The sequence below is a fragment of the Panicum virgatum genome, chromosome 4K (assembly GCF_016808335.1).
Source record: "Panicum virgatum strain AP13 chromosome 4K, P.virgatum_v5, whole genome shotgun sequence".
Classification (NCBI taxonomy): Eukaryota; Viridiplantae; Streptophyta; class Magnoliopsida; order Poales; family Poaceae; genus Panicum; species Panicum virgatum.
This window is the reverse complement of record NC_053139.1, coordinates 40,549,462-40,575,766: the sequence shown is the minus strand read 5'-3', so window position 1 is coordinate 40,575,766 and position 26,305 is coordinate 40,549,462. Positions and strand designations below refer to the sequence as shown.

At 45.5% G+C, this 26,305-nt stretch overlaps 1 protein-coding gene across 2 annotated transcripts; it reads left to right on the top strand.

Annotated features, from left to right (window-relative positions):
- The first annotated feature begins 6,662 nt into the window (after positions 1-6,662).
- LOC120704041 (ferritin-1, chloroplastic-like) lies at positions 6,663-9,167 on the top strand. 2 transcript variants are annotated; one of them, XM_039988287.1, is made up of 8 exons: positions 6,664-7,027; positions 7,420-7,503; positions 7,598-7,658; positions 7,779-7,866; positions 8,214-8,275; positions 8,410-8,475; positions 8,604-8,667; positions 8,770-9,167. In XM_039988287.1, exons 1-8 carry the CDS (start codon positions 6,723-6,725, stop codon positions 8,811-8,813), a joined length of 774 nt encoding a protein of 257 aa, XP_039844221.1. In that variant the 5' UTR covers positions 6,664-6,722; the 3' UTR covers positions 8,814-9,167. The 2 variants fall into 2 exon arrangements, with proteins under 2 accessions (XP_039844222.1, XP_039844221.1); XM_039988288.1 differs by lacking the exon at positions 8,410-8,475 and having other exon boundaries at positions 6,663-7,027; positions 8,770-9,072.
- Positions 9,168-26,305: the final 17,138 nt, after the last annotated feature.

Here is a 26,305-nt window from a genome sequence, read left to right as displayed (position 1 = left end):
CGCTAGCACCGCTATGCTTAAGTAAACTCGGTAGAAGACGGGTGATTTCCTGTCACCCGCGAGATATAGGGTTGTTACTTCAGGCAGTGTTATGAGAAGTAATGCAATGAGAAGGGAATTGGAGACCGAGCGGAGGAAAAGTTGGACATGATTATTGAGTAAAGAAAGTTGAGTCTCCGCCTGTGTCGATTGAGTACCGTTCCGTTGTTGGCCCTTTGACTGAGGATTGAACAGTACTAACTACATGGCGGAAGTAGGAGGTAGTCGAAACCGGTAAGCTAATTACCTAAATTGTGTCGGAATCTGAGTCTCGACCTGCGGTGCTGGGTAGGGTTGACGGATGGTGAAGTGGCCCACGGGTTCAACGGGTGTTCGCACGTGCGGGGCTCATCATCCGGGTGTTTGCGGGCTTGATTCAGACTTCGGGGTAATTATGGAAACAATTGCGTGGTGTGACTCGACGGGGTCACACTGGGCGTGTGAGTTAGGTCCACCTTGCAAGGTTAAATCGGATCGATTCGCCGTGGCTCACGGATATGAGAGCCTTGGTCAATGCGTCGCATCGTAGTAAGGATTGAAAGGACAGAAAGAGAAAAGATGGATTTATGTTGATGTTCTTGAAAAGATAATATGATTAACCATGTATGCTCTAGAGAACTAGGCAAACCTATTTTCTAGCTATCAACACAATTGGAGCTAAAATATTGAAAGTAAGGATCCAGTATTAGTAGCTTTTCAGCAAAAGAACTCCAGAGCCAAAAGCCTTGCATATTTAGGAGTCGGCTAAGTATATACCAATAGTCGGGTAAGCCTTGCTGAGTATTAGAGTACTCAGGGTTTGGTTGTAACCCTTCTGAGCAGGCTGTATTCCGGAAGACTTCGAGGAAAACGGTGCGTCCTGGATTGGTCAGCCTCTTCCTCCAGGTTGGACGGTCGAGTGGGTCCCGTCTTCTCCGTGAAGTGCTAGCAAGTGAGCCTCACATCAGTGGGCAAGATGTGAAGATCTTCTTTTGTCATCGACGTTATCTACCGTACTGTATTTTGAAACTTGTTTTAATCTGTTTGTATTTTCCGCTGCGTTTGAACTCTGTATACGAAATGTAACCCTAGCTTGTAAAACTTTATTATAAATTAATTTGGAGACTTTTGTTTAACTCTGGTTGTAAGTTAAGTTTGAAAACTTTTGTTGCTTGTAATCACCTGTGCTCGTCTTTTGGCGAGAGTTCCCATGTAATCGATCCTGGTTATAGCAGTCAGTCTGGGTGTACTGGTGAAGTGCAGTATCGGATGATTAAGTTAAATGGTTAATTAGTGCACTTGATCGGTATTATTTGGACTATTCTGTGACAGGGTGCCCTTTGCTGGCTGGACGGGGGTGCCCATTTCTTATTCCAGCCGAACGGCTGGTGCTGCGCCAGCTGTGGCTGGGCTGATCCCGAACGGCGCCGATGCCTCCAGAAGTCCTGATCCCCTTCTCTCTCTTATAGATAGCCAGACGGGCGGCCCCGCTCAACACAGCACTAACCCGATTAGGCACGGCACGGTTTGGGCATGACACGACGAGGCACGGTCGGCAAACCGTGTCGTGCCGCCGCGGCCCACGACATGACACGAAGGGTGCGGAATTGTGTCGTGTCGGCTCGAGCCAGATGCAGCGGCGACGACGGCGTGGCGCTCGGGGAGGAGGAGGCGGCAACAGCATGGCTCGCGGGGAGGAGCCGACGGTGACGCCAAGGCTCGCGGGGAGGAGGAGGAGGAGGAGGCGGCCACGGCGAGGCGCACGGCCTTCCCCCACTGGAGGCGACGCCGAGGCCCGCGGGAGGAGGCGGCGACGGCGAGGCGCGCAGCCTTCCACCACCGGTGGCGACGCCGAGGCCCGCGGGAGGAAACTACAGTGGTGAGGCACACGAGGGCGTCATCGGTGCGGCAGGCCGCATGCGGCGGCAGCGACCGTCCCCTACACGGCTGCAGCCTGCACACGCACGTGGGAGAGAGAGTTCGAGAGAGACAAAGTTGAGAGTGTGGTTGTGGGCTAGGGTGGCTGGATCTGGATGGATGGAGTAAACTGTGGGGGTTGAGGGAGAGATAGGAATTAGGGTTGGGGGAGTATGGGCCATTAATGGGCCAAATTGTCTCCGGCATAGAATTAATCGTGTCTGATCGAGTTAGACTCGTTAATCGTGTCGTGTCTGAGTTGGCACTACGGGTCGAAGTCCCGGCCCAAACACGACCCTATTCATCGGGTCGGATCGGCACTAACCCTATTGTTCATGGGCTGAGCTGGGTTAGAATCGAGTTTTTTCGTGCCGTGCCTCGTGTGGCCCACGGACCCAGCCCATTTACTCTCTCTCACACACACCCGCTGGCAGCGGGTTACCCCAAGCGCAGTCCCAAAGGGCATCCGACGTGGGGATCTGGTACGGTGGGTGCGGCGGAACCCCACGGGAACGGCAGCAGCGCCGACGTAGTAGTTGGGAAGAAATGCCGAAATGTATATACTTAGCTCCGCGGCTTGTCTGCTGGCATGGCGCTGAAGTGGAGCAAACCCCTCTGGTGAAGGCGGTCGCATTGCTCGGCTCCACGTCAGCTGCGTTGCGTCTGGGCTAGCAAAGCCTCGACTACTCAACTTTCTAGAAACAAAGCACATAAATGTTAACGTTCATGCTCATACCGGTTATTGCGTATTTTTTTGAAAGAAATACGCAATATTCAAATATGACTCGCTGGAACTCTTTCTAAATGCACCATTGGATTAAATTAAAAGTGCCCGAATATGATCTTTTCGAAAAGATTAGGTAAAACATGTTTGTGGGAGTCATGATCTTTACCTCCTTAACCAAAACGCACACACAAAAAGAGTAAAAAGTGAAAGACACAAAAAAAGCGAGCAGGCAGAGCGAATTCCACATGGCACTCCACTCCTCAATAATTCCATCCATTAGGTTCACTTTCGGAAAAGTAACTTGCTGCCGCGACTCCAATATTCTTCAGCTCAGCTCCAATATAAGGATTGCACACATTATACAACTGACACTATATTCTTCAGCTCAGTTTAATTTACTGATCCTTGTGGTGTCTTTTACTCTATTTACAAATTATAATCTACGTGCTCTATATATTTGTTAAATTAACCAGCTTGTCCCAAACTTTATATACTCCTAATACTTAATAATTAAAAAACGAAGGGAGTAATTAAGCCCAAGTGCTGGGAGCATGCATGGTCCTGGCTAGCCTGCTAGTGGCTAACAACCTCGCTCTCTATTATTGCATTTGCATGCATTCACCCAATGCTCTTTGGAAATCTATGTGTTTAGCTCCCTGCACGTGTATCGGTCGTTGTTGCTATACTACATTATTTGGACTAGAGATGGCAACAGGTACGAATCCGCAGGGTTTACTCATCCCAAATCCATGCCCATGAACAAAAAATCGGTCCGTTAAGAAACCTTTGATCCGTCACGGGCACAATTTTGCGTCCAAACCCGTGCCCGAGAGGCCACTGGGCCAGCAGCGTGGCAGGCGCAATCCGGCGGGCCAGTGAACGCGGGGCACGTGCGCAGCAGTGAGGGCGAGGGGCTCACACACCCAGGCGGGTGAGCCAGCCGCGTGGCTAGCGGCTGCTGAACGGGGAAAGGGAAGGGGAGGGAAGGGTTAGATTAGGGTTTTGGGGTGGTTCTCATCTAATATGCTTGAGTAATTGGGTCAAGTTAGTTGGGTTGAGATATTAAACTATCGGCATATTTGATTGATGGACAGGGTTTTGAAAACCCATGAGTTTGTGGGTTCGGGTTCTATGTTCCTAGACCCGTGCCCGCAAACCCAATGGGTTTAACTTTTTGCCCATTAGCAGGCCCATAGGTCGAGGAATTGACCCAGATCCGTGCCCTAATAGAGAACAATCCATCGGGTTTTAGGTATCCGTTGCCATCGCTAATTTGGACTTGCCATAGGCAACAAATAACTGTCGGTGCTAACTTATAAAATGTATATTTTTTTGCTAATTTATTTATCTTATCTTATAATATGAAAGTTGCACCAAAAGGTAGCCAGATAGCGTGGCCCCATCATCGACTTTCCCCGGCCGTGGGATCAGCCATGCGGATGGCCAGCGAGTCCCGGTCAATTTGCAAAAAAAAATTTGACCTTTAACGAAACCAATCCGGCAGTCTGGCCTCATCTCTTAGTTTTTTTTTCTGAAAAAGATCTCTTCCTTTTGCGAAATCAACCAGCGGCCTCCTTTTTTAGGTATTTTTACGAAAAAAATCCACAACTTTTATCAAAAAGAATGCGCAGTCCAACCTTCCTATTCAGGAAAAATTGCAAACAAACCCTTCAGTTATCACAAAATCAACCTGTCATCCTGGTCCTCTCTTAGGAATGCTTTTAGAAAAACTCTTAAATTTTCATCAAATCAAATAACAACCTGTTCCATTCGTTACTTCTTTACGAGTAATACTATATGTACAATTTGAACACCAAAGCGCATCAAATCAAAGTTGTTGAATATAAAATTTGATAAAAAATTTGGAAACTACAACTTTGTTGTAGAGCAAATTTTATAATTCAGAACACTTTCGCAATTAGTTTGCACAAATGTTTACATGCAATTCGTTCTACCCACAATTTGGACACCAAAATATTTTCAAATTAAAAAATATTCAATACAAAAGTTGCTCTGAATTTCAAAATCTAAAGCTTCACTGCCCAACAAAATTATAAATTCAAAGAGTGTTTATAATTTGTTCAACATAAAATCCTATTTTGCTAAAAATATAATATCGTACCGCCGTTCTTCTATGCGAAGAACTACCTCCACAATAACATGACATATTTTAATATAACCACTAATTTGTTTTAAAAATATACCATCACGTCTATTAATTACCACATGATTAAAAGTACAAATCTCCTCATTTCGCAAATACATTAAGCTTCCGGCTAATTGTGCTCCGCCCTCCCTAATAAATAATGTTATCCCTCCTTTCACTGCAATAAATATAGCAAAAGACATGGTTTCAGTTCAAAAGAAAATAATTATAGCAAAAGATGTAATAGATCTATTGCGATATTCAAAATAATATACTAATTAAATAATAGTGTCCTGACAATAGAAAGCTTAAAATATACCGTAATTATTATATGCGTGAAGTAAAGTCCGTATGAACTACTACGACGCGAAATACAGGCTCCGCGCGCGGCAAAGCACTGGGCCTTTCTAGTACACACAGAGTGGCATGTGTCCAGAACTCCAGATGCAGATGTGGATGGTGACTAGACTGCTTCTGCTAGGCGTGAGGTCTCCACACGCCGCTCCTAGTCGTTGATGTCCTGCTCAGATGCTGCTACACAAATACAAGTTGCGTGTAACGATCGCAACCAGGCACAACCACGTATTCATCTTATGTCCTGTCCGTGACCTTCCTCTGTGGTGTGGTGTGGATCGTCCTCATCCTGGCGCGTGCTCACCACACGACCTCTTGCCACTCGACTTAATTCTAAACTGTACAAACTAGCTAGCTAAATTTGCATTATTTATCCTTTCAATTTAGGGATACAGTAGCAAAATATTTTCAAATTAAAAAAATCAATACAAAAGTTGCTCTGAATTTCAAAACCTAAAGCTTCGCCGCCCAACAAATTTGTAAATTCGAAGAGTTTTCATAATTTATTCAACATAAAATCCTATGTTTGCTAAAATTATAATATCATACTGCCGTTTTTCTATGACTTCTCATACTACCTTCATAATAATGCGACATATTTTAATATAATCGCTACTTTGTTTTATAAAATACCATCACATCTATTAATTGCCACATAATTAAAAGTACAAATCTCCTTATTTCGCAAATACATTAAGCTTCCGGCTCCGCCCTCCATAATAAATAATTTTACCTCTCCTTTCACCACAATAAATATAGCAAAAGATGCCATAGACCTATTTCAATATTCAAAATAATATACCACTTAAATGACAGTGTCACGAAAAAAACCTAAAATATACCATATATATAATTATTATATGCATGAACTATTACGACGCGAAATACAGGCTCTGCAGATGTGGATGGATGACGACTAGACTGCTTCTGCTAGGCGTGAGGTCTCCACACGCCGCTCCTAGTCGTTGATATCCTGCTCAGATGCTGCTGCTACACAAATACAAGTCGCGTGTAACGATCGCAACCAGGCAACCACGTATTCATCTTATCTCCTGTCCGTGACCTTCCTATGTGGTGTGGTGTGGATCGTCCTCATCCTGGCGCGTGCTCCCCACACGACCTCTTACCACTCGACTTAATTCTAAACTGTACAAGCTAGCTAGCTAAATTTGCATTATTTATCCTTTCAATTTAGGGATACAGTAGCAAGCACGGTGGAAACTGATTTAAACGCACGCAATCTCTAGTAGGAATATGATCCAAACTTTCCAAGAATTTTGCCAACAACAATCAAATAATAAAATAATAACATAAATGTCGAAAATAGATGTGGGGCAGGCCCACCAGCAGAGGCCACGCTACCAACCAAGGGATTGGAAAAAATATCATCGCTGGAGCGTGGAGAGCGCTCGCCCGCCACGCGCTCCTCCCAACCTGGGCCGTCCACGTGGCACCAATCCGCCAGCCCCACGCGCCTATATCTATCTATCCCTTTCCAGACTCATCTCCTCCACCCAATCCACCACACACCAGCCAGAACTCACGCGACACACCATCCAGATGACGATGCTTAGGGTTTCCCCGTCACCGGCCGCCGCCGCCGCCGCCGCCGCCACCGCCAACCATGTCTCTCGGCCCGCCGTGACCCCGGCTTCCGTCCGGGTGCCGGCGCCGCGCGTCTCGCCGTCGGCCGCGGCCGCGTGCAGGGCGGCGGGCAAGGGCAAGGAGGTGCTCAGCGGGGTCGTCTTCCAGCCCTTCGAGGAGATCAAGGGGGAGCTCTCCCTCGTGCCCCAGACCGCGGACAAGTCCCTCGCGCGCCAGAAGTTCGTCGACGAATGCGAGGCGGCCATCAACGAGCAGATCAAGTACGTCTCGCTGCCTGCTCTGCTCCCGCTACTCACTCATCAGATTACTCTGCACCCGTCGTCCTCATTCTGCTCTGCTCTGTTGTGTTCGGATTCTGTTGTATGGTTTGATTCTAGATTTGTTTAGATTTCGGCACAATATATGCTGAGATACGGTGCTTCTTTTCCTATCTAGCCTAATATGTTGCTCCGGCCATTCCTGATGCACACCTGATTATAAATGTGTTGTGTCTGCTAAATTGTGCATTTTTTTCTTATTGTTGCCTTGTTTCAGTCCAGTGGATGCATTTTTTGGTAGATATGCCCAATTTTAGTGTTAGTTACCGGTCATTCCAGCTGTATATGCAGTTCGATTTGGATTCAATTCGACTCGGACTCTCTTTATCATGCAGTGTGGAGTACAATGCCTCCTATGCGTACCACTCCCTCTTTGCCTACTTCGACCGCGACAACGTGGCTCTCAAAGGATTTGCCAAGTAAGTCGTCATTTCTCCAGTTTCAGTGAGCGATACATCATGGCATAGTTATCACCCCCGCGCCACAATTAGGAATTTTCTTCCATACCTACAGGTTCTTTAAGGAATCAAGCGATGAGGAGAGAGAGCATGCTGAAAAGTTCATGAAGTACCAGGTACTAGTAACTACTAGTACTTCCATTGACTCTCTAATTTCTACTGTCATCTGCCCCCACCCACCCCCCTTTGTACTGTGATGTGATACTGATGTACGCATGTTCTTGTGCCGCCGTCAGAACACACGTGGAGGCAGGGTCAGTCTCCAGTCCATTGTCACTCCCTTAACAGAGTTTGACCACCCTGAGAAAGGCGATGCTTTGTACGGTGAGTTGCCATGCATGCCTATTTGGTGAATTATGGTGTGATCTCAAATAATAGGTGCCTTAGAGGAGGCTGCATACTGGGGTAGAGCAGGAAAACTTACAAAAGTGTGCTGCTTTTCTGGAAAAATAGGATTGAGTTTTATTCTGCAACTGATGTAATTGTAGGAACCGTAGCTTTCAGCATACAAATAAGATTGGAAGACTGATAGTGATAAACATGACATATGTTACAATTGAAGGCTGACTATTTATAGTAAATGCTTAGATTTTTGTCTTCTGTTCATGTCCGACCAATTTGAAAGCTAATCTGATAGCTTCGTTTTGATCATGTCTTTGGTCTGATTTCAGCCATGGAGCTGGCTCTGGCTCTGGAGAAATTGGTTAATGAGAAGCTGCACAACCTGCATGCTGTAAGTTGCTTTGACATGATTAACTGAGAAATATTGTGTGGTTAGGATTAAGAAATAATACTAGTTAGAAAATATGTTCAAGTCTTATTTAGAGTCAATCCAAGTTTATAATGAACTTTTACCCATAATTAAAGGTGGCGACCAGGTGCAATGATCCTCAGCTGACAGACTTCATCGAGAGTGAATTTCTCTCGGAGCAGGTAAAAGCGACCAAACATCTGTTCAGTGCGGAACAAATCATGCAGGACAATGTTGTATTTTACAATGGGTTTACTGTACTTTAGATTTGTGTAATTCTGACTGTATGAAAATTTTACTCTCATGAAAGGTTGAAAGCATCAAGAAGATCTCCGAGTATGTTGCCCAGTTGAGGAGAGTGGGCAAGGGACACGGTTAGTTAAGTCTGTCTGTCATTGACCAGCGGTCTTTCATCTGCCACTATGCCTTTGCATATAGAGTAATCCCTTGTTGATTTGCATATGGTTTGGGTACAGGGGTGTGGCACTTTGATCAGAAGCTGCTGGAGGAAGAGGCCTGAAGGAAGGAAACACCGTGGAGTAGTAGGGGTGGGAAGCTGCTCCAGGATCAGATTATGCGGCGGGAGCAACCAAGCGCTAGGGTTGTGTAGTAGCATTAGGGCCGACCGTGTTGCTTAGATGCACTGAGAAGCAGTAGAACTTGGGATGTTATTGCTGTGGCTTGGGGTGCTCGTTGCCTGCCGGCCTTTGCAATCTTATTATTATGGGAAATAAAAATCACACGGATGGTACTGTACCTTATTGCAAGTACCGTGGAAAGTGGGCTCGCGAAAATGTTTGGATTTTAACACAGTAGTACTTTCGTTGTTATTTGATAAATAATATTTAATCATGGACTAATTAGATTTAAAAAATTCATCTCGTACTAATCAGTTAGATTGTGTAATTAATTTTTTAAATTATATTTAATGTTCTATGCATGTGTCAGAATATTTGATGTGATGGATACTATAAAATTTTTTTTGGAACGGCCTGATCAGTGCCGAATGTGGAGAGATGCAGATGTTTTTTTTTCTGGAAATCTGAATCTGCTTTGTCAGGATCAGCCTATTACTACTGGAGTGCCCCCTCCATTTTTATTTAGATCTCAGGGTCACTTAAGCCAACTTTGACCATTAATTAGGATGTCATGATCAGCCTATTACTGCTAGCCCCTGTTTGGTTTTGGCCCTGTTTGGTTTGTTTCGTAGTACAAGTAGCATAAATTTTGATCAATAATTAGAGATATTAAATAATAGTATTTTATAAAACTAACTTTACAATCCCGCGTTACTTCGCGAGACGAATTTAATGAGGTCTTTGACCGCATGATTTGAGAATAGTTAATATAGCATCACTGTAGCTAATCATCGATTAATTACCATCATTAAATTTGTCGCGAAAAGTTACACTCATCCGTGAAAAGTTTTTTTCAAATAAATTTCATTTAATACTCCATGCATACAAGATTCTTTTTTTGGAATGCGTGTGCTAGGAATGCTAGTAGGGATGGTAATGGGTACCCGAAACCCGACGTATTTTTGCTTTATTAGGGTATAGATTTGGGTCAACTTTTAGACCCATGGGTTTGTTAATGGGCACAAAGTCCTGCCCGTTGGGTTTATGAGCACGGGTTTGTTCCTACAATACCCGAACCCGTGAACCCTTGGGTTTTTTAAACCCGATCCAACATAGAGCAATTGTCATTTTATTTTGTAAGATTATAACAAATTTAACATCTCTTTCCTTCAATTCTTATTTTAGTGAACCTTTAAGTGGTGGGTATGGGTGTTGTCGCTTTGCAGTTGTCGTGTTTATATATGCATATGATGGATTTGTGACATTGTATGGTGTTACGATTATTTAATTATAGAGCACGCTATTTATATATTTATTTTCTTTTGTAATTTTTAGTGGACATTGATTTCTTACTCATAATAGGCTACAATGATGTTTACGATATTAAACTTATTGATCCTGACAAATAAAATGTATAGTAAAGTGTAGACTCACGGGTGACCCGTGGGTACCCGCTAACCCGATGAGTTTGGGTTTGGGAAAAATTCTAAACCCATCACGGGTATGTGTTTTTTAATGGGTTCAAATATTTTTCATGGGTTTGGGTTTGGGACGGCAAAACCCGATGGGTTTAGACCCGTTGCCATCCCTAGCTAGGAGAAACCAAACAGAGCTTTTGTAGCACAGGTCATGTAGTCAATTTTGACTATTAATTAAAGGTATTAACTAAAGGCAGTTTATAAAACTAATTCTACAACCTCTGTGTTACTTCACGAGACAAATTTAATGAGTTCTTTGACAGCATGATTAGAGAAGGGTTATTGTAGCATTACTGTAGCCAATCATTAATTAATTAGGCTCATTAGATTCGGCGCGCAAAGTTACACCCATCTATGAAAAGATTTTGCAAATAGACTTTGTTTAGTACTCCACGCATATAAGATTTTCTTGTAGTGCTAGGTGTGCTAGGTGTAACCAAACGGGCCCGTATTAGGTTTGTCAAGTCAAAGTTAGTCAACTTTGACCAAATCTATAGAAAAATATATCAACAATTATGGTATGAAACAGAATATGCATTATCAACCCATATTTCTTAGTGGATTCAATAAAACAAATTTGGTATTGTAAATGTTATCATTTTTTTCAATAAAAAATCCAGTCAAAGTTAAGACAAATCTAATATGACATTTAAATAAAAATAGTAGTAAAGAATCCAATTCCAGGTTACAAACTGGAGTACTACTGTATTTGGGAAACGTTCATCATACCCAAAATTTGTGACGATGTTGCTTGCAAATCCAAACTCGCATCTGTCATTTTTTGGGGGTGTCTGTCGTTCAGGACCGTTGTTCGTTCGCTGAGATTGGTATGTCATGCCTGATTAACCTTGTTTATCACTCCTGCTCTTTAATTTCGAGCTTATATAGACAGATGCTGTGAGAACCGCCCAATTTGATACTATTTTAAACGAACCGCCGGTCATTATCACCCAGATGAGAGTTAACACGTGCTTGCCGTAGAGCGAGCCACGTGTTATCCCACATCTAGAGACACGAATAACCGACACGTCATTCATTCAAAATAATACCAAATCCGGTAGTCCCGGTATGTGCTCCAACATACGCCCAGGATCAGCATATGCACATACCGTATACAATCGAATACATAGCCAACAATCCACAAAGAGCAGTTATATAAAACCAGAGTTCGAGACTTAATATTACAAGTCCAATATAGGTGGGTTTCAAGCTTCACTTTACAAGCCTTGGGCTCACGCGAGTCATATTAAACAGAGATTTAGAGCTTATTGAAAGTACATGCTCTCCCGAAGCTCAGCTACGATAAAACTTACTTAAGATGATGATGCCTTGCTCAAGAACATCACCACAGCAGCAACAGCCTACTCTTCCCCCGCATTAGGATCAGCGGGGTAGAAATGGCCGAACACCACTTCTGGCTCACCTGCAACTAGGTTTAGAAAGCACCCTGAGTACAAAAGGTACTCCGCAAGACTTACGCGATTAAATAAACAAGGATCATGCAAAGGCTCAAGGAAAAGCTTTAAGTTTAAGTACTTATTGCATAAGCATAAGCTGCCTAGACTATCACCTAGCAAACTTAATTAATCTTGCCCAAACCCAAACAATTTTAGTTGATTAAGAGAGTAACACAAAATACATAACAGATCCTCAACATGACATGAAACCAAAGCCAACAATACCGAAACTCTCTATGAAGAATTCGACGAACCAAGAGCTTGCTCATATCCGAGAGCGCGGCAATTCGAATTGATTAAATCCTTGCAAGGGTGTACTACTTTACCCACACGACGCGAGGACCATGCGACTCACCCAACCGATCACGCCGGGCAAGGGGGTACTCATGTCAACCGTTCCCAACCAGGCTCAACCGTTGAGGGTACGCCCAGCTTGCGCGTGGAGACTTAGTTCCACCGAGGACATCTCTAAATTTTCCTACACATAGTTCCACTCGGGGACCTGCTAAGCCTCCCTGCATAGCCCGATGGCCACGCATCTGGGACCGGGCCCCAATGATCAAGTCGAAGAAGGTATTTGGCTCATCCGTTCCATTATATTGGATATGTGGTAGCACGGAAAGGTGCTCAAGGCCGATGGCATCAACTCGGTCCTTAATCGATCCAAGCGGACTATGCCCACGTGACTTCATTCTCTAGGCCCTACTATTCCGCTCGAATCTCGATACTACCAAACTCATACCACTAAACCAAACCAGTGCGATCAAGGGTAACCAGGTAAGTGTGATACTCCAAACCATTCCTTTCTAGCAAACAATATAAGTATTCTAAGCAGAGCTAAGCATCTAGTCAAATTAAGTTAATAGCTGACTAACATGTGGCAAGGACATGGTTAAACAATTCAAGGAAGGCTAGTGCATCAAAGTAGGTACAAGAATGCAATACATAGATATTATATAACCCAACAGTACCCGGTGAGATAGCTAACTAAATCAGATTAAATAGGTGCAAGGAAAATGCTTAGCTGCTTGCCTGGGTTAACTTCCGACTCGACCACGAACGGGACTCCAGGTTCAGGCTCCACGGACTCGGCGGGTTCCACGGGTTCGTTCTCCGACGGTCCGGTCACTAAAATGCATGAATGCGATGCACGAATTAAAGAATGAACCAAACAACTAGCATAAACCATGGGAATAAATGAGCATGCAGAGGACATCACAAAGAACTCATGAAAATTGGTTTTGCAGCAAAAGCATTTTCCTATAAATAACCATAAATAAAACAGTTTTCAGCCACTTTAAACAAAGTAAAACAGAAAAGGAATGCAAAATCAACTACACAAATCCAAGAAAATTATCTTTGAAGCTAGGCAGCAATACAAGGCTAACAAAACTGGTTTTGCCATTTTATCACTTTCCTGCACAAAGTTCTAGAAATAACCATTTTCAGACAAAGTATAGGAAAACAAACTAAACTTTGATACACAGCAATGAACCAAGTAAACAAGGTGCACCACTGAAAACTACACCTCACAAGGAGTCCAACAAAATTTGGTTTGACATTTTTCAAGCAGTATACAAATAACCAAGCAATAAACTCACTTTTGAAAGATAAATCTACAGATAATTCTACAACAAAGTAACATGCACAACAATATTTTTCCTAAGAAGATCTTATCTAGAGGAATCCAACGGAACAGGTTTCATAATTTTTGGAGCTATACAAGAATTTCTAGAGATTTTGCAAGATTGCAGCACAAATAATCCTAAAGAAAACCTAGCTAAAATTGCTAGGAACACCCGGCTTCCACGCCCACAGGCGCTGACGGGTGGGGCCCGTTGGCCAGCGGCCCACCCAGCCGGGTCAAGGCAGGGCACGCGCCCTGACCGCGGCGTGGGCGCGGCCACGGCGTCGCGGGCGACGCGCGGTGCGCGCGCACGCGTCGCGCGCAGCGACGGCGAGCGGCGGCGGCGCGAGGCGGCGCGGCGAAGTGGAGCCGAAGCGAGGCAGGGGAGGCGCGCACGAGGTGGACGGGATGGCGGCGAGCCTCACCGGTGGGGATGCGGGCGAGGAGCGGCAACGGGTGGGCGGCGCGGCGGCGTTGGGCGGCGGCGGACCAAGGCGAGCGGCGGCGGCCCGATGCGGCGAGGGAGGAGGTCCGGTTGGGGGCGGAATCGGTCGAAGATGGGGCGGAGTAGGTGGCGCGCGCGCTAGATCGGGGAGGATCTCACCGACGGCGACGAATCGCGGCGGCGGCGAAGCTCGGGGCGGCGGCCATGGGGGGGGGCGGGGGCTAGGGTTTGCGGCGGGTAATGAGGCCGGGGCTCGACGCGGATAAGGAGAGGGGCGAGGGAGGAGCGAAGGGGCGTCACGGCTTGCGAGGTTGGCCGGCACGTGGCACGGACGTCGGGGTTGACCGGCGGCGACGCGGGCGCGCGGCGCGTCGCGAGCAGAACAGAGGAGAGGGAGAGGCTGACAGGTGGGGCCCGCGCGGGATTTTTATTTTCTTTTTCTCTTTTTTTTTCAGGGCTGTGACAATCTCCCCCCCTTAAGAAAATCTCGTCCCGAGATTTAAATGGATAGGATGGAAGGGACAAAACTCCAGGTCGACTAAGGCCATATTCACCTAGACAAGATAAACATCTAAAAGATGATGCACAAAGGCAAGGATGATGTGGTGTGAGACATTCCTAAGGTTTTCTTGAGGGTGACTGTGTACACATATAACAGTATCTAGGAAACTGAACTTCATCAAGAAAGTGGAGTGAGGTAGGGAGAAAACTTACTCATCGGAAAAGAATTCCGGGTATTCTTGACGTAACCGATCCTCACGCTCCCACGTGGCTTCATCTTCGGAATGATTACTCCATTGAACCTTCACAAACTTCACCATGCTACGCTTCACCTTTCTTTCTTCACGATCAAGAATAGCAATGGGATGCTCCTCGTAGGTAAGACCCGGTTGAAGATCAAGCGACTCAAGGTCGACAGCGTCAGCTGGAACACGATGGCACTGCTTCAATTGAGAGATATGAAAGACATTGTGCACTGCGGAGAGTGATTGAGGAAGTTCCAATTGATAGGCCACTGCTCCAACTTTCTTGGTGATCCGAAAAGGTCCGACATAGCGTGGCGCTAACTTTCCTCTGACTTGAAATCGACGAGTGCCCTTAGATGGAGAAACCTTGAGATAGACATAATCACCAATTTTGAGATGGAGTTCTCGGCGACGACGATCAGCATAAGTCTTTTGACGAGATTGAGCAATGCGAAGATTCTCACGAATAATTCTGACTTGCTCTTCAGCATCTTTTACCAAATCCGGGCCAAAGAAAGGTCTTTCCCCAGATTCGGACCAATTAATCGGAGTTCTGCACCGTCTTCCATAGAGAGCTTCAAAAGGTGACATTTTGATACTTGCTTGATAACTATTGTTATAAGAAAACTCTGCAAATGGTAAGCAAGTAACCCATTTCTTTTCATATATGAGAGCACAGGCTCGAAGCATGTCTTCTAAGACTTGATTGACTCTCTCGGCTTGACCGTCGGTTTGAGGATGATAAGCCGTACTATAGGTAAGGTCAGTTCCCATGGCTTCATGAAGACTTCTCCAAAAGTGAGCAACAAATTGAGGGCCGCGATCCGAGACAATTTTCTTAGGAACACCATGAAGACAGACAATGCGAGTGAGATACAACTCCGCATACTGCTTGGCATGATAAGTAGTCTTCACTGGAAGGAAATGAGCCGACTTTGTCAATCGATCCACAATTACCCATATAGAATCATATCCTTGAGAAGACCTGGGTAACCCGGTGATAAAATCCATTCCAATTTCTTCCCACTTCCATGATGGGATAGGCAAGGGCTGAAGAGTACCAGCTGGTTTAAGATGCTCGGCTTTAACCCTTTGGCAAACATCGCACTCAGAGACGTACCGAGCAATTTCTCGCTTCATGCGAGTCCACCAAAATCTTAGCTTGAGATCTTGATACATTTTTGTACTACCTGGGTGAATGGAAAATTGAGAATTGTGGGCTTCATCAAGGATAATTCGCCTGAGCTTATGATCCTTTGGCACCACAATTCGCTTCCCAAAGAATAGAACCCCTTGATCATCCGTAGAGAAACACCAAGCTTTGCCCTCATTCATTAGCTCCCGAATTCGAGCCATACCTTTATTCTTCTTTTGGACTTCCTTAATTTGATCATAAAGATCAGATCTGACTGTAAGAGTAGCAAGATAGCCTTCTTTGACCATAGAAATTCCAAGTTTCCGGATATCATCACAAAGAGTATGCACAGGAGGAGCTATGGTCAAGCAGTTGCATTGAGCCTTCCGACTTAGTGCATCGGCGACGACATTCGCCTTTCCAGGATGATAATGCACCTCAAGATCATAATCCTTGATTAACTCAAGCCAACGACGTTGCCTCATGTTAAGATCAGATTGAGTGAAAATGTACTTGAGGCTCTTGTGATCAGTATAGATGTTGCAGTGATTACCAAGCAGATAATGACGCCATATTTTTAGAGCATGGACAACAGCCGCAAGCTCTAAATCATGGGTAGGATAATTTTCTTCATGTCGCTTGAGTTGACGAGAAGCATAGGCCACCACTCGGCCTTCTTGCATAAGAACACAGCCAAGACCGATGCGAGAAGCATCGCAATAAACATCGAAACTCTTGGAAATATCTGGCTGAGCAAGAACTGGAGCAGTAGTGAGACGATCCTTAAAGGTTTGAAAGGCTTCTTCACAGGCTGGGGACCACTCAAATTTGACCCCATTTTTCAATAACTCGGTCATAGGCTTCGCAATTTTAGAGAAGTTCTCTATGAACCGGCGGTAATATCCCGCAAGTCCCAGAAAACTCCGAACCTCATGGACATTCTGAGGTTGCTTCCAATCGAGAACATCTTGCACCTTACTAGGATCCACAGCAATACCATCCTTGGAGAGGACATGACCAAGAAAAGATACTTCTTCAAGCCAAAACTCACATTTGCTAAACTTGGCATAAAGATGATGCTCTCTAAGCTTTTGAAGGACAATATGAATATGACGAGCATGATCTTCTTTGGTCTTGGAATAAATGAGGATATCATCAATGAAGATGATCACAAAGACATCAAGTTCCTCCATGAAGATGCTATTCATCAGATACATGAAATAGGCCGGTGCATTGGTGAGGCCGAAAGACATGACAGTGAATTCATAAAGACCATATCTAGTAGAGAAAGCCGTTTTCGGAATGTCTTCAGTTCGAATCTTGATTTGATGATAACCCAACCTTAAATCAATCTTAGAGAAATAACGAGCTCCAAAGAGTTGATCAAACAAGATATCAATCTGTGGAAGAGGATATTTGTTCTTGACAGTGACTTCGTTTAACGGACGGTAATCAACACACAACCGTAAACTATCATCTTTCTTCTTCACAAAAAGAGCCGGGCATCCCCAAGGAGAGGAGCTCGGACGAATGAAACCCTTGTCCAATAAAGTCTTGAGTTGTTTCTTTAATTCTTTCAACTCATTGGGAGGCATTCGGTAAGGCTGTCTAGAGATAGGAGCAGTTCCGGGCTTGAGCTCTATGACGAACTCCACCTCACGATCAGGAGGCATACCCGGTAATTCTTCTGGAAAGACATCCGGATACTCACAAACCACGGGAATATTTTCCAACGCCGTGGCTATGGTACTCGCCAAGGCATATAAACAAGATTCCATCTTGGCAAGAGAGAGTAGAACTCTACTCCCGGAGGGATGCAAAAGATCGATAGTACGGGGCATACACTTAATAATTCCATCATGCTTACCCAACCAATTCATCCCAAGAATCACATCTAAACCCATCTGATCTAGGACAAGAAGATTAGCTTGGAAAATAGCTCCCTCGATGAGAATTGGAACCCTATCCACAAAGTTTCTAGAAATGATCTCTCCACCCGGTGATTCTATCTGGTATGGCACTGGTAGATTTTGCATTTCAAGCTTACTATGCAGTACAAATTTCTTGCTGATGAAAGAAAAAGTTGCTCCAGAATCAAAAAGAACCATAGCAGGGTGAGATTTGATTAGGAGCGTACCCATGAGTACTTCAGCATTCTCCGGAATTTCTTCAGCGGTGGTGTAGTTGAGACGGCCACGTTTAGAAGCTTGTTGTGGCTTAGCTTCTTGACGCTGTGCTTGAGGCAGAGGAGTATTGGGCCTAGGTGCATTGAAGGCACCGCCACGCCTCGGAGAGGGGCAATCCCTAGAGATGTGGCCTAAGCCACCACAATTGAAGCACGGACCCTTTGCGGTCACACCTGGGTTGTTCCAATAGGCACTGACCGGCCTAGGAGCTTGTCCTTGAGGAGGTTGAGGGTGACGCACAATCCACATAGGACGTGGAGCTTGAGCACCCGGCGCCCGAGGTGGAAAAGGAGAAGGCCCCAGACGTGGACGTGAGGAGCTACCGCCTGCTGAGGTAGGAGCGGGGCGCTTGTTCTTTGCCTCAAGATTCTTCATCTTGTGCTCAGCTCTGATGGCGATATTCACCAAGTCATTGAAGTCTTCAAACTTGGTAGTAGAGAGCTTGTCTTGCAACTCTGCAGAGAGCCCATCGTACAAGCGTTCTTGCTTCTTGGCATCGGTGGCCACTTCTTCAGGTGCATATTGGGAGAGAGTGTTGAAGGCATTGACATAGGCCATCACATCACGACTTCCTTGAGTAAGATTCAGAAATTCCTTTTTCTTGATGTCCATGATACCCTTGGGAATATGGAAGGAGCGAAAAGCTGTGCGGAACTCCTCCCATGTGAAGCGGTAGTTGGCAGGGTGAGATGCCTTGAAGTTCCGCCACCAAACCCCAGGGGCATCATGCAGTTGATGAGCAGCAAAAAGTACCTTCTCATGTGGCTCACATTCAATAAGACCAAGCTTCTCTTCAATGACATTGAGCCAGAAATCCGCATCCAGAGGATCCTTGGAGCCACGGAAGATGGGAGGATTGGTGCGGAAGAAATCTCCGAACCTGTTCACTTGAGGCTCAGCTCTTGGACCATTATTGCCGGCATTGCCCAACTGATTGACTAGGTGTGCCATGAGTTCAGTTTGTCGGGCCAGGACGTCCGCGAGATTTGGGTGAACTGGAGGATTAGGAAGGGGATCCTCGTTGTTGCGATTGTTATTGCCACCCGAACCACTGGCACCATCCCTTTCATTTCCCGAACGCAACACCATCCTGCTAATAAACAAAACGGTTAGCGGTCAGGAATGAAAGATAGAGGATGATACACAAAGGCAGGGTGGAAAGACAATGTGTAGATAAAAATCTAACACATGATCAACACCGGAATAGCAACTCTAAGAGATAGAGCAGATTTGGTCCACTAAGATTAGCAAGAACGGGATCAGCGAAAACTAGACCACGACACACTAGATTAGTTAGATGCAGGTTTGAAAACCACAAGAAAATATGCATGCATGCGAGGTATGAATGCAACATGACGTCTCCTCACAGCGTGAGCACGCCTTAACGTTCTATCACTCACTTTCGGCCCAACACAACCGCATTGTCCAGCAGTGCTACAACCCTCCTAATAGCGCTCAGGACAATGGGTGATTCCCACCTTCCCAACTCCGGTAAAAGGCTCAAAAGGTTCCCAGAGGATGAAAGGGCTTTCCTACGCTCTCGCTACTCATGCAGACAAGAGAGGTTAAGCACATCTTAATTAAACAAGTGAAGCAATAAGAAGGAATTAGTTCTAAGACCAAGGAAGAAAGGTAGCATTTCACCTTAAGTTCAAGTTTTTAACCAAAGTAAATCTTAGTGCAAGTGATCAAATTTTATTTGACTCTCAACCCACTAAGCCAATTTTAGGTTCACTTCATGGAAACTCAGCTCTGATACCCGTTGTGAGAACCGCCCAATTTGATACTATTTTAAACGAACCGCCGGTCATTATCACCCAGATGAGAGTTAACACGTGCTTGCCGTAGAGCGAGCCACGTGTTATCCCACATCTAGAGACACGAATAACCGACACGTCATTCATTCAAAATAATACCAAATCCGGTAGTCCCGGTATGTGCTCCAACATACGCCCAGGATCAGCATATGCACATACCGTATACAATCGAATACATAGCCAACAATCCACAAAGAGCAGTTATATAAAACCAGAGTTCGAGACTTAATATTACAAGTCCAATATAGGTGGGTTTCAAGCTTCACTTTACAAGCCTTGGGCTCACGCGAGTCATATTAAACAGAGATTTAGAGCTTATTGAAAGTACATGCTCTCCCGAAGCTCAGCTACGATAAAACTTACTTAAGATGATGATGCCTTGCTCAAGAACATCACCACAGCAGCAACAGCCTACTCTTCCCCCGCATTAGGATCAGCGGGGTAGAAATGGCCGAACACCACTTCTGGCTCACCTGCAACTAGGTTTAGAAAGCACCCTGAGTACAAAAGGTACTCCGCAAGACTTACGCGATTAAATAAACAAGGATCATGCAAAGGCTCAAGGAAAAGCTTTAAGTTTAAGTACTTATTGCATAAGCATAAGCTGCCTAGACTATCACCTAGCAAACTTAATTAATCTTGCCCAAACCCAAACAATTTTAGTTGATTAAGAGAGTAACACAAAATACATAACAGATCCTCAACATGACATGAAACCAAAGCCAACAATACCGAAACTCTCTATGAAGAATTCGACGAACCAAGAGCTTGCTCATATCCGAGAGCGCGGCAATTCGAATTGATTAAATCCTTGCAAGGGTGTACTACTTTACCCACACGACGCGAGGACCATGCGACTCACCCAACCGATCACGCCGGGCAAGGGGGTACTCATGTCAACCGTTCCCAACCAGGCTCAACCGTTGAGGGTACGCCCAGCTTGCGCGTGGAGACTTAGTTCCACCGAGGACATCTCTAAATTTTCCTACACATAGTTCCACTCGGGGACCTGCTAAGCCTCCCTGCATAGCCCGATGGCCACGCATCTGGGACCGGGCCCCAATGATCAAGTCGAAGAAGGTATTTGGCTCATCCGTTCCATTATATTGGATATGTGGTAGCACGGAAAGGTGCTCAAGGCCGATGGCATCAACTCGGTCCTTAATCGATCCAAGCGGACTATGCCCACGTGACTTCATTCTCTAGGCCCTACTATTCCGCTCGAATCTCGATACTACCAAACTCATACCACTAAACCAAACCAGTGCGATCAAGGGTAACCAGGTAAGTGTGATACTCCAAACCATTCCTTTCTAGCAAACAATATAAGTATTCTAAGCAGAGCTAAGCATCTAGTCAAATTAAGTTAATAGCTGACTAACATGTGGCAAGGACATGGTTAAACAATTCAAGGAAGGCTAGTGCATCAAAGTAGGTACAAGAATGCAATACATAGATATTATATAACCCAACAGTACCCGGTGAGATAGCTAACTAAATCAGATTAAATAGGTGCAAGGAAAATGCTTAGCTGCTTGCCTGGGTTAACTTCCGACTCGACCACGAACGGGACTCCAGGTTCAGGCTCCACGGACTCGGCGGGTTCCACGGGTTCGTTCTCCAACGGTCCGGTCACTAAAATGCATGAATGCGATGCACGAATTAAAGAATGAACCAAACAACTAGCATAAACCATGGGAATAAATGAGCATGCAGAGGACATCACAAAGAACTCATGAAAATTGGTTTTGCAGCAAAAGCATTTTCCTATAAATAACCATAAATAAAACAGTTTTCAGCCACTTTAAACAAAGTAAAACAGAAAAGGAATGCAAAATCAACTACACAAATCCAAGAAAATTATCTTTGAAGCTAGGCAGCAATACAAGGCTAACAAAACTGGTTTTGCCATTTTATCACTTTCCTGCACAAAGTTCTAGAAATAACCATTTTCAGACAAAGTATAGGAAAACAAACTAAACTTTGATACACAGCAATGAACCAAGTAAACAAGGTGCACCACTGAAAACTACACCTCACAAGGAGTCCAACAAAATTTGGTTTGACATTTTTCAAGCAGTATACAAATAACCAAGCAATAAACTCACTTTTGAAAGATAAATCTACAGATAATTCTACAACAAAGTAACATGCACAACAATATTTTTCCTAAGAAGATCTTATCTAGAGGAATCCAACGGAACAGGTTTCATAATTTTTGGAGCTATACAAGAATTTCTAGAGATTTTGCAAGATTGCAGCACAAATAATCCTAAAGAAAACCTAGCTAAAATTGCTAGGAACACCCGGCTTCCACGCCCACAGGCGCTGACGGGTGGGGCCCGTTGGCCAGCGGCCCACCCAGCCGGGTCAAGGCAGGGCACGCGCCCTGACCGCGGCGTGGGCGCGGCCACGGCGTCGCGGGCGACGCGCGGTGCGCGCGCACGCGTCGCGCGCAGCGACGGCGAGCGGCGGCGGCGCGAGGCGGCGCGGCGAAGTGGAGCCGAAGCGAGGCAGGGGAGGCGCGCACGAGGTGGACGGGATGGCGGCGAGCCTCACCGGTGGGGATGCGGGCGAGGAGCGGCAACGGGTGGGCGGCGCGGCGGCGTTGGGCGGCGGCGGACCAAGGCGAGCGGCGGCGGCCCGATGCGGCGAGGGAGGAGGTCCGGTTGGGGGCGGAATCGGTCGAAGATGGGGCGGAGTAGGTGGCGCGCGCGCTAGATCGGGGAGGATCTCACCGACGGCGACGAATCGCGGCGGCGGCGAAGCTCGGGGCGGCGGCCATGGGGGGGGCGGGGGCTAGGGTTTGCGGCGGGTAATGAGGCCGGGGCTCGACGCGGATAAGGAGAGGGGCGAGGGAGGAGCGAAGGGGCGTCACGGCTTGCGAGGTTGGCCGGCACGTGGCACGGACGTCGGGGTTGACCGGCGGCGACGCGGGCGCGCGGCGCGTCGCGAGCAGAACAGAGGAGAGGGAGAGGCTGACAGGTGGGGCCCGCGCGGGATTTTTATTTTCTTTTTCTCTTTTTTTTTCAGGGCTGTGACAGATGCATAGTAATAAACTGATAGTGTGGGCTGGTTACCTTAATTGTGCTCTTTTTACACCTTCCCCGATCTGATCTTGCAAATCAAACTATTAATGCCGTGGTTATCACCCAAAAGTTGATCCTTTCCTTCCCCAGTTAGTTACTACCACCCGCTGATGTGCTTTAGGATTTCATATACTTATAGGCCCCGTTTAGTTCATGAAAATTATTGAGTTTTGACACCGTAGAACTTTCGTTATTATTTGACAATTAATGTCCAATTATGAACTAATTAGGCTTAAAAAATTCGTCTTGTGCTAATCAGTTAGATTGTGTCATTAGTTATTTTTTCAACTACATTTAGTGCTCCATGCATGTATCCAAAAATTCGATGTAATAGGTACTGTAGAAAATTTTTTGGGAAGTAAACGGGGCCTAAGTTACTGCCTCACTTCACATCACTTAGTTCATCTCCAACAGGACACACCTCAAGAATCTTACTGATTTATTTCCATGATTGTTTAAATACTTCAATAGCAACTTGTAGAAACAGTAAGCTTCAATAGGAGGGACACCTGTCTTCAAAATTTTCGATTCTCCTACAAGAACCCTATGAACGTGTTCGATCTTCCCCTAATTTGTTTTGTCTTATATTAGTTCTTTTCGTCGTTAGGCAGTGGCGGATCCAAGGGGGGCTGAGGGGGCTCCAGCCCCCCTAACTCCATGAAGTCCATGGGAGCCCCCCCTACAATTTCCAGCCATAGTTGAAAGGGAGGAGAAAGAAAGGAAGAGGAAGAAGAAGAGAAAGGGAAGGAAGAGGAGGAAAAAAGAGAAGACGAGGCCCCCCAATCTTCAGCTTCTAGATCCGCCACTGTCGTAGGCATGAATGTAATGGCATGATACAGATCAGTTACTTGAGCTGCAATCTTTATCCTTGTCAACTGAATTTGTGTCAGTGCAGCGACGCCCCTAGGCCCTAACTTTAGTTGGTCTCTAAGCATCTTACGATGTAAAGCTTTCTGCAGTGCACATGTGCATTAAGCTAAGCATTAGCTTTGACAAACATTTCTTATTGCCATCCTGAAGCTGCACTGACGTGATGGTCGCTCGTCAGTTATATCTGATGTGTTACATGACTGATTGAGCTTTTTTTTTTTAATCAGCAAACGGTAGCTAACCTTGTTGCGTGTTTTTAATTTATGATGCAATGCTGGTAGTCACAGGCACAACTTGGGAGCTTCAGATGTGAAAGCAAAATATGTTTGCAATTTATCTTGTTTAGCTTGTGAATTTTTTGAAGTGGTTTTGAGAATTCAGATTGCTAAATTTTATAAGGCCTTTGGTTATCTTTTTTTCTTTCTATTTTTTATACACTACTTTCTTAATGCCACTTGATTCCTGCAGCAAAGAACCTTGTTCTTGCGGGTGTGGTCTTAAAATTTAGCCTAGATAATCTAAGAGTCGGCTCTAATCTTGTACAATTTTGAGTTAAAAATATAAAGATCAAGTTGGATTGTAAAGAGTTCACTGGGCCAATGATCCGTTACAACCCCTGCATGGGAGTGGACTTGAGCTGGATTTGGACATCTTACAGGAGCAGCACAGTGTGGCAGAACCGCCAAATTAAAACTCTAATTAAGCGTAATGACCGTCATTTGAACACATCGGGCGCATTAGCTTAACGGCTTAATTTGGCGATCCTTTCTCAACCCACGTCCCGATCGAAACAACACCGATAGTCCCACGCGAAGGTGGGCGCAGATGGTACAAACACGACATACATTCGAAAATACAACAATATACATAAGACTCGACCTTGAGTTTTACAAACCAATTTTGAATACATACATAACCTATAAACTTTACAATACCGAAAATAAGGTTCGAATAGAGGAAATAATCTACAACTTCCAAAGAGTACCCGAGGAGATCCCAAACCAAGTGTCGGGCTCCACAACCTCCCATCCCTCTGCATCACGACGGATGAACTTAACGCAACAGGGACATAAGTCGACATCTAGGTGTCCTGAAATAATTGTGGCAACAAACCCTGAGTATACTAATACTCAGCAAGGCTTACCCGACCATGGGTATACATATCCCCTATCTAGACATGCACGGCTTTCTTGCAAGTGAGTTGTTTTGCAGAAAAACATATATAGTTGGATCCTTACTTTTAATGTTTTAGCCATATGTTCTATATAGAAAGACTCTCATCTAATGTTGGCCTATCTACAACAATCATGTTGGAGCATTACAATAATGATTCAAAGTAGTTCCATCATTTATCACTAACATTTCCAATTCATTTCTACGAGGCGACAAAGAGATCAAGACCCTCATAACCGCGAGACACGGCGAATCGATCCGATTTAACCTTGCAAGGTGGACCTAACCAACACGGCACGCAAAAGCCCCGTCGGACCCCACGCACCGACCTTTCCCCTCCCCGCCTCGAACTACAGGACCGCCCCACCATCATATGGTCAGCCGAGCTCAACGTGAGACCACCAAAAGTAAACATATGCATCCCCATTTCTCCGCGACTACTCGACTACCCCAGGAGGTGAGATGGATTCCTGTACTTTCGAGGTGAGGCAGTACTCGGCTTACCTGTTTCGACTACCTCCTACTCCCGGCATGCGGCTAGTACAATTCAATCCCCGATCAGCACTGCCGACAACGGTCGGTCCTTAATCGACACAGACGGGGCTAAGAGACCCAGGAACCCTGTCCTGCTGCCATACCTATACATTGTCATCATTTCCCTGTCCGGTCTCACATTATCCATTTATCTCAAATCATACTCAATATATATGTACTGAAATGGCCATAGATCATATACCTCGCGAGTAACCGGAAATTACTCGACTTCTAATCATCTTATATCTCACGAGTGGCAGTAGAGCACTCGTCTTCTACCGGAAACCATTAAGCATAGCACCTCTATCGTCCTATACATTTTTAGTACAACTCAAGGAGACCTAGGGATCATGCAACTAGGGTTTCAAACAATTTCCTAAATCTAATGCACAAATAATAGAGACATATAAAGGTGTCATAATTTGAAATAATCGGATGTGCACCGGGGCTTGCCTTCGTGCTGCTGCTCAGAGCTAGAGTCAGATGGGCCTTGGGCCGGGTTCTCACGCCTCTCCTCCTGGGCTTGCTCCGGCTGCTCCTGGGGCGCCGCAATCACCTCGAACACGACGTCCTCAATGGCGGATGCTACACGAATGCATATGAAATAATTGAGTGCAGCTCAATGATTCAACTATTATACTTCAACTGGAATGCCCTGCGGACTGTCCGCGCCCAAGTGGCGGACCGTCCGCAGTACAACTCTGCCGACCCATCAGAACCAACTACCGCTCTGGACAAATTTCAATCTATACGGCGGACCGTCCGCTCCAACATAGCGGACTGTCCGCAGTTTAACTCTGCAATACTACCAGAGGCAACGACGCCTCTGGACAAAATTTTAATCTCTACTGCGGACCGTCCGGCCCTCCTTGGCGGA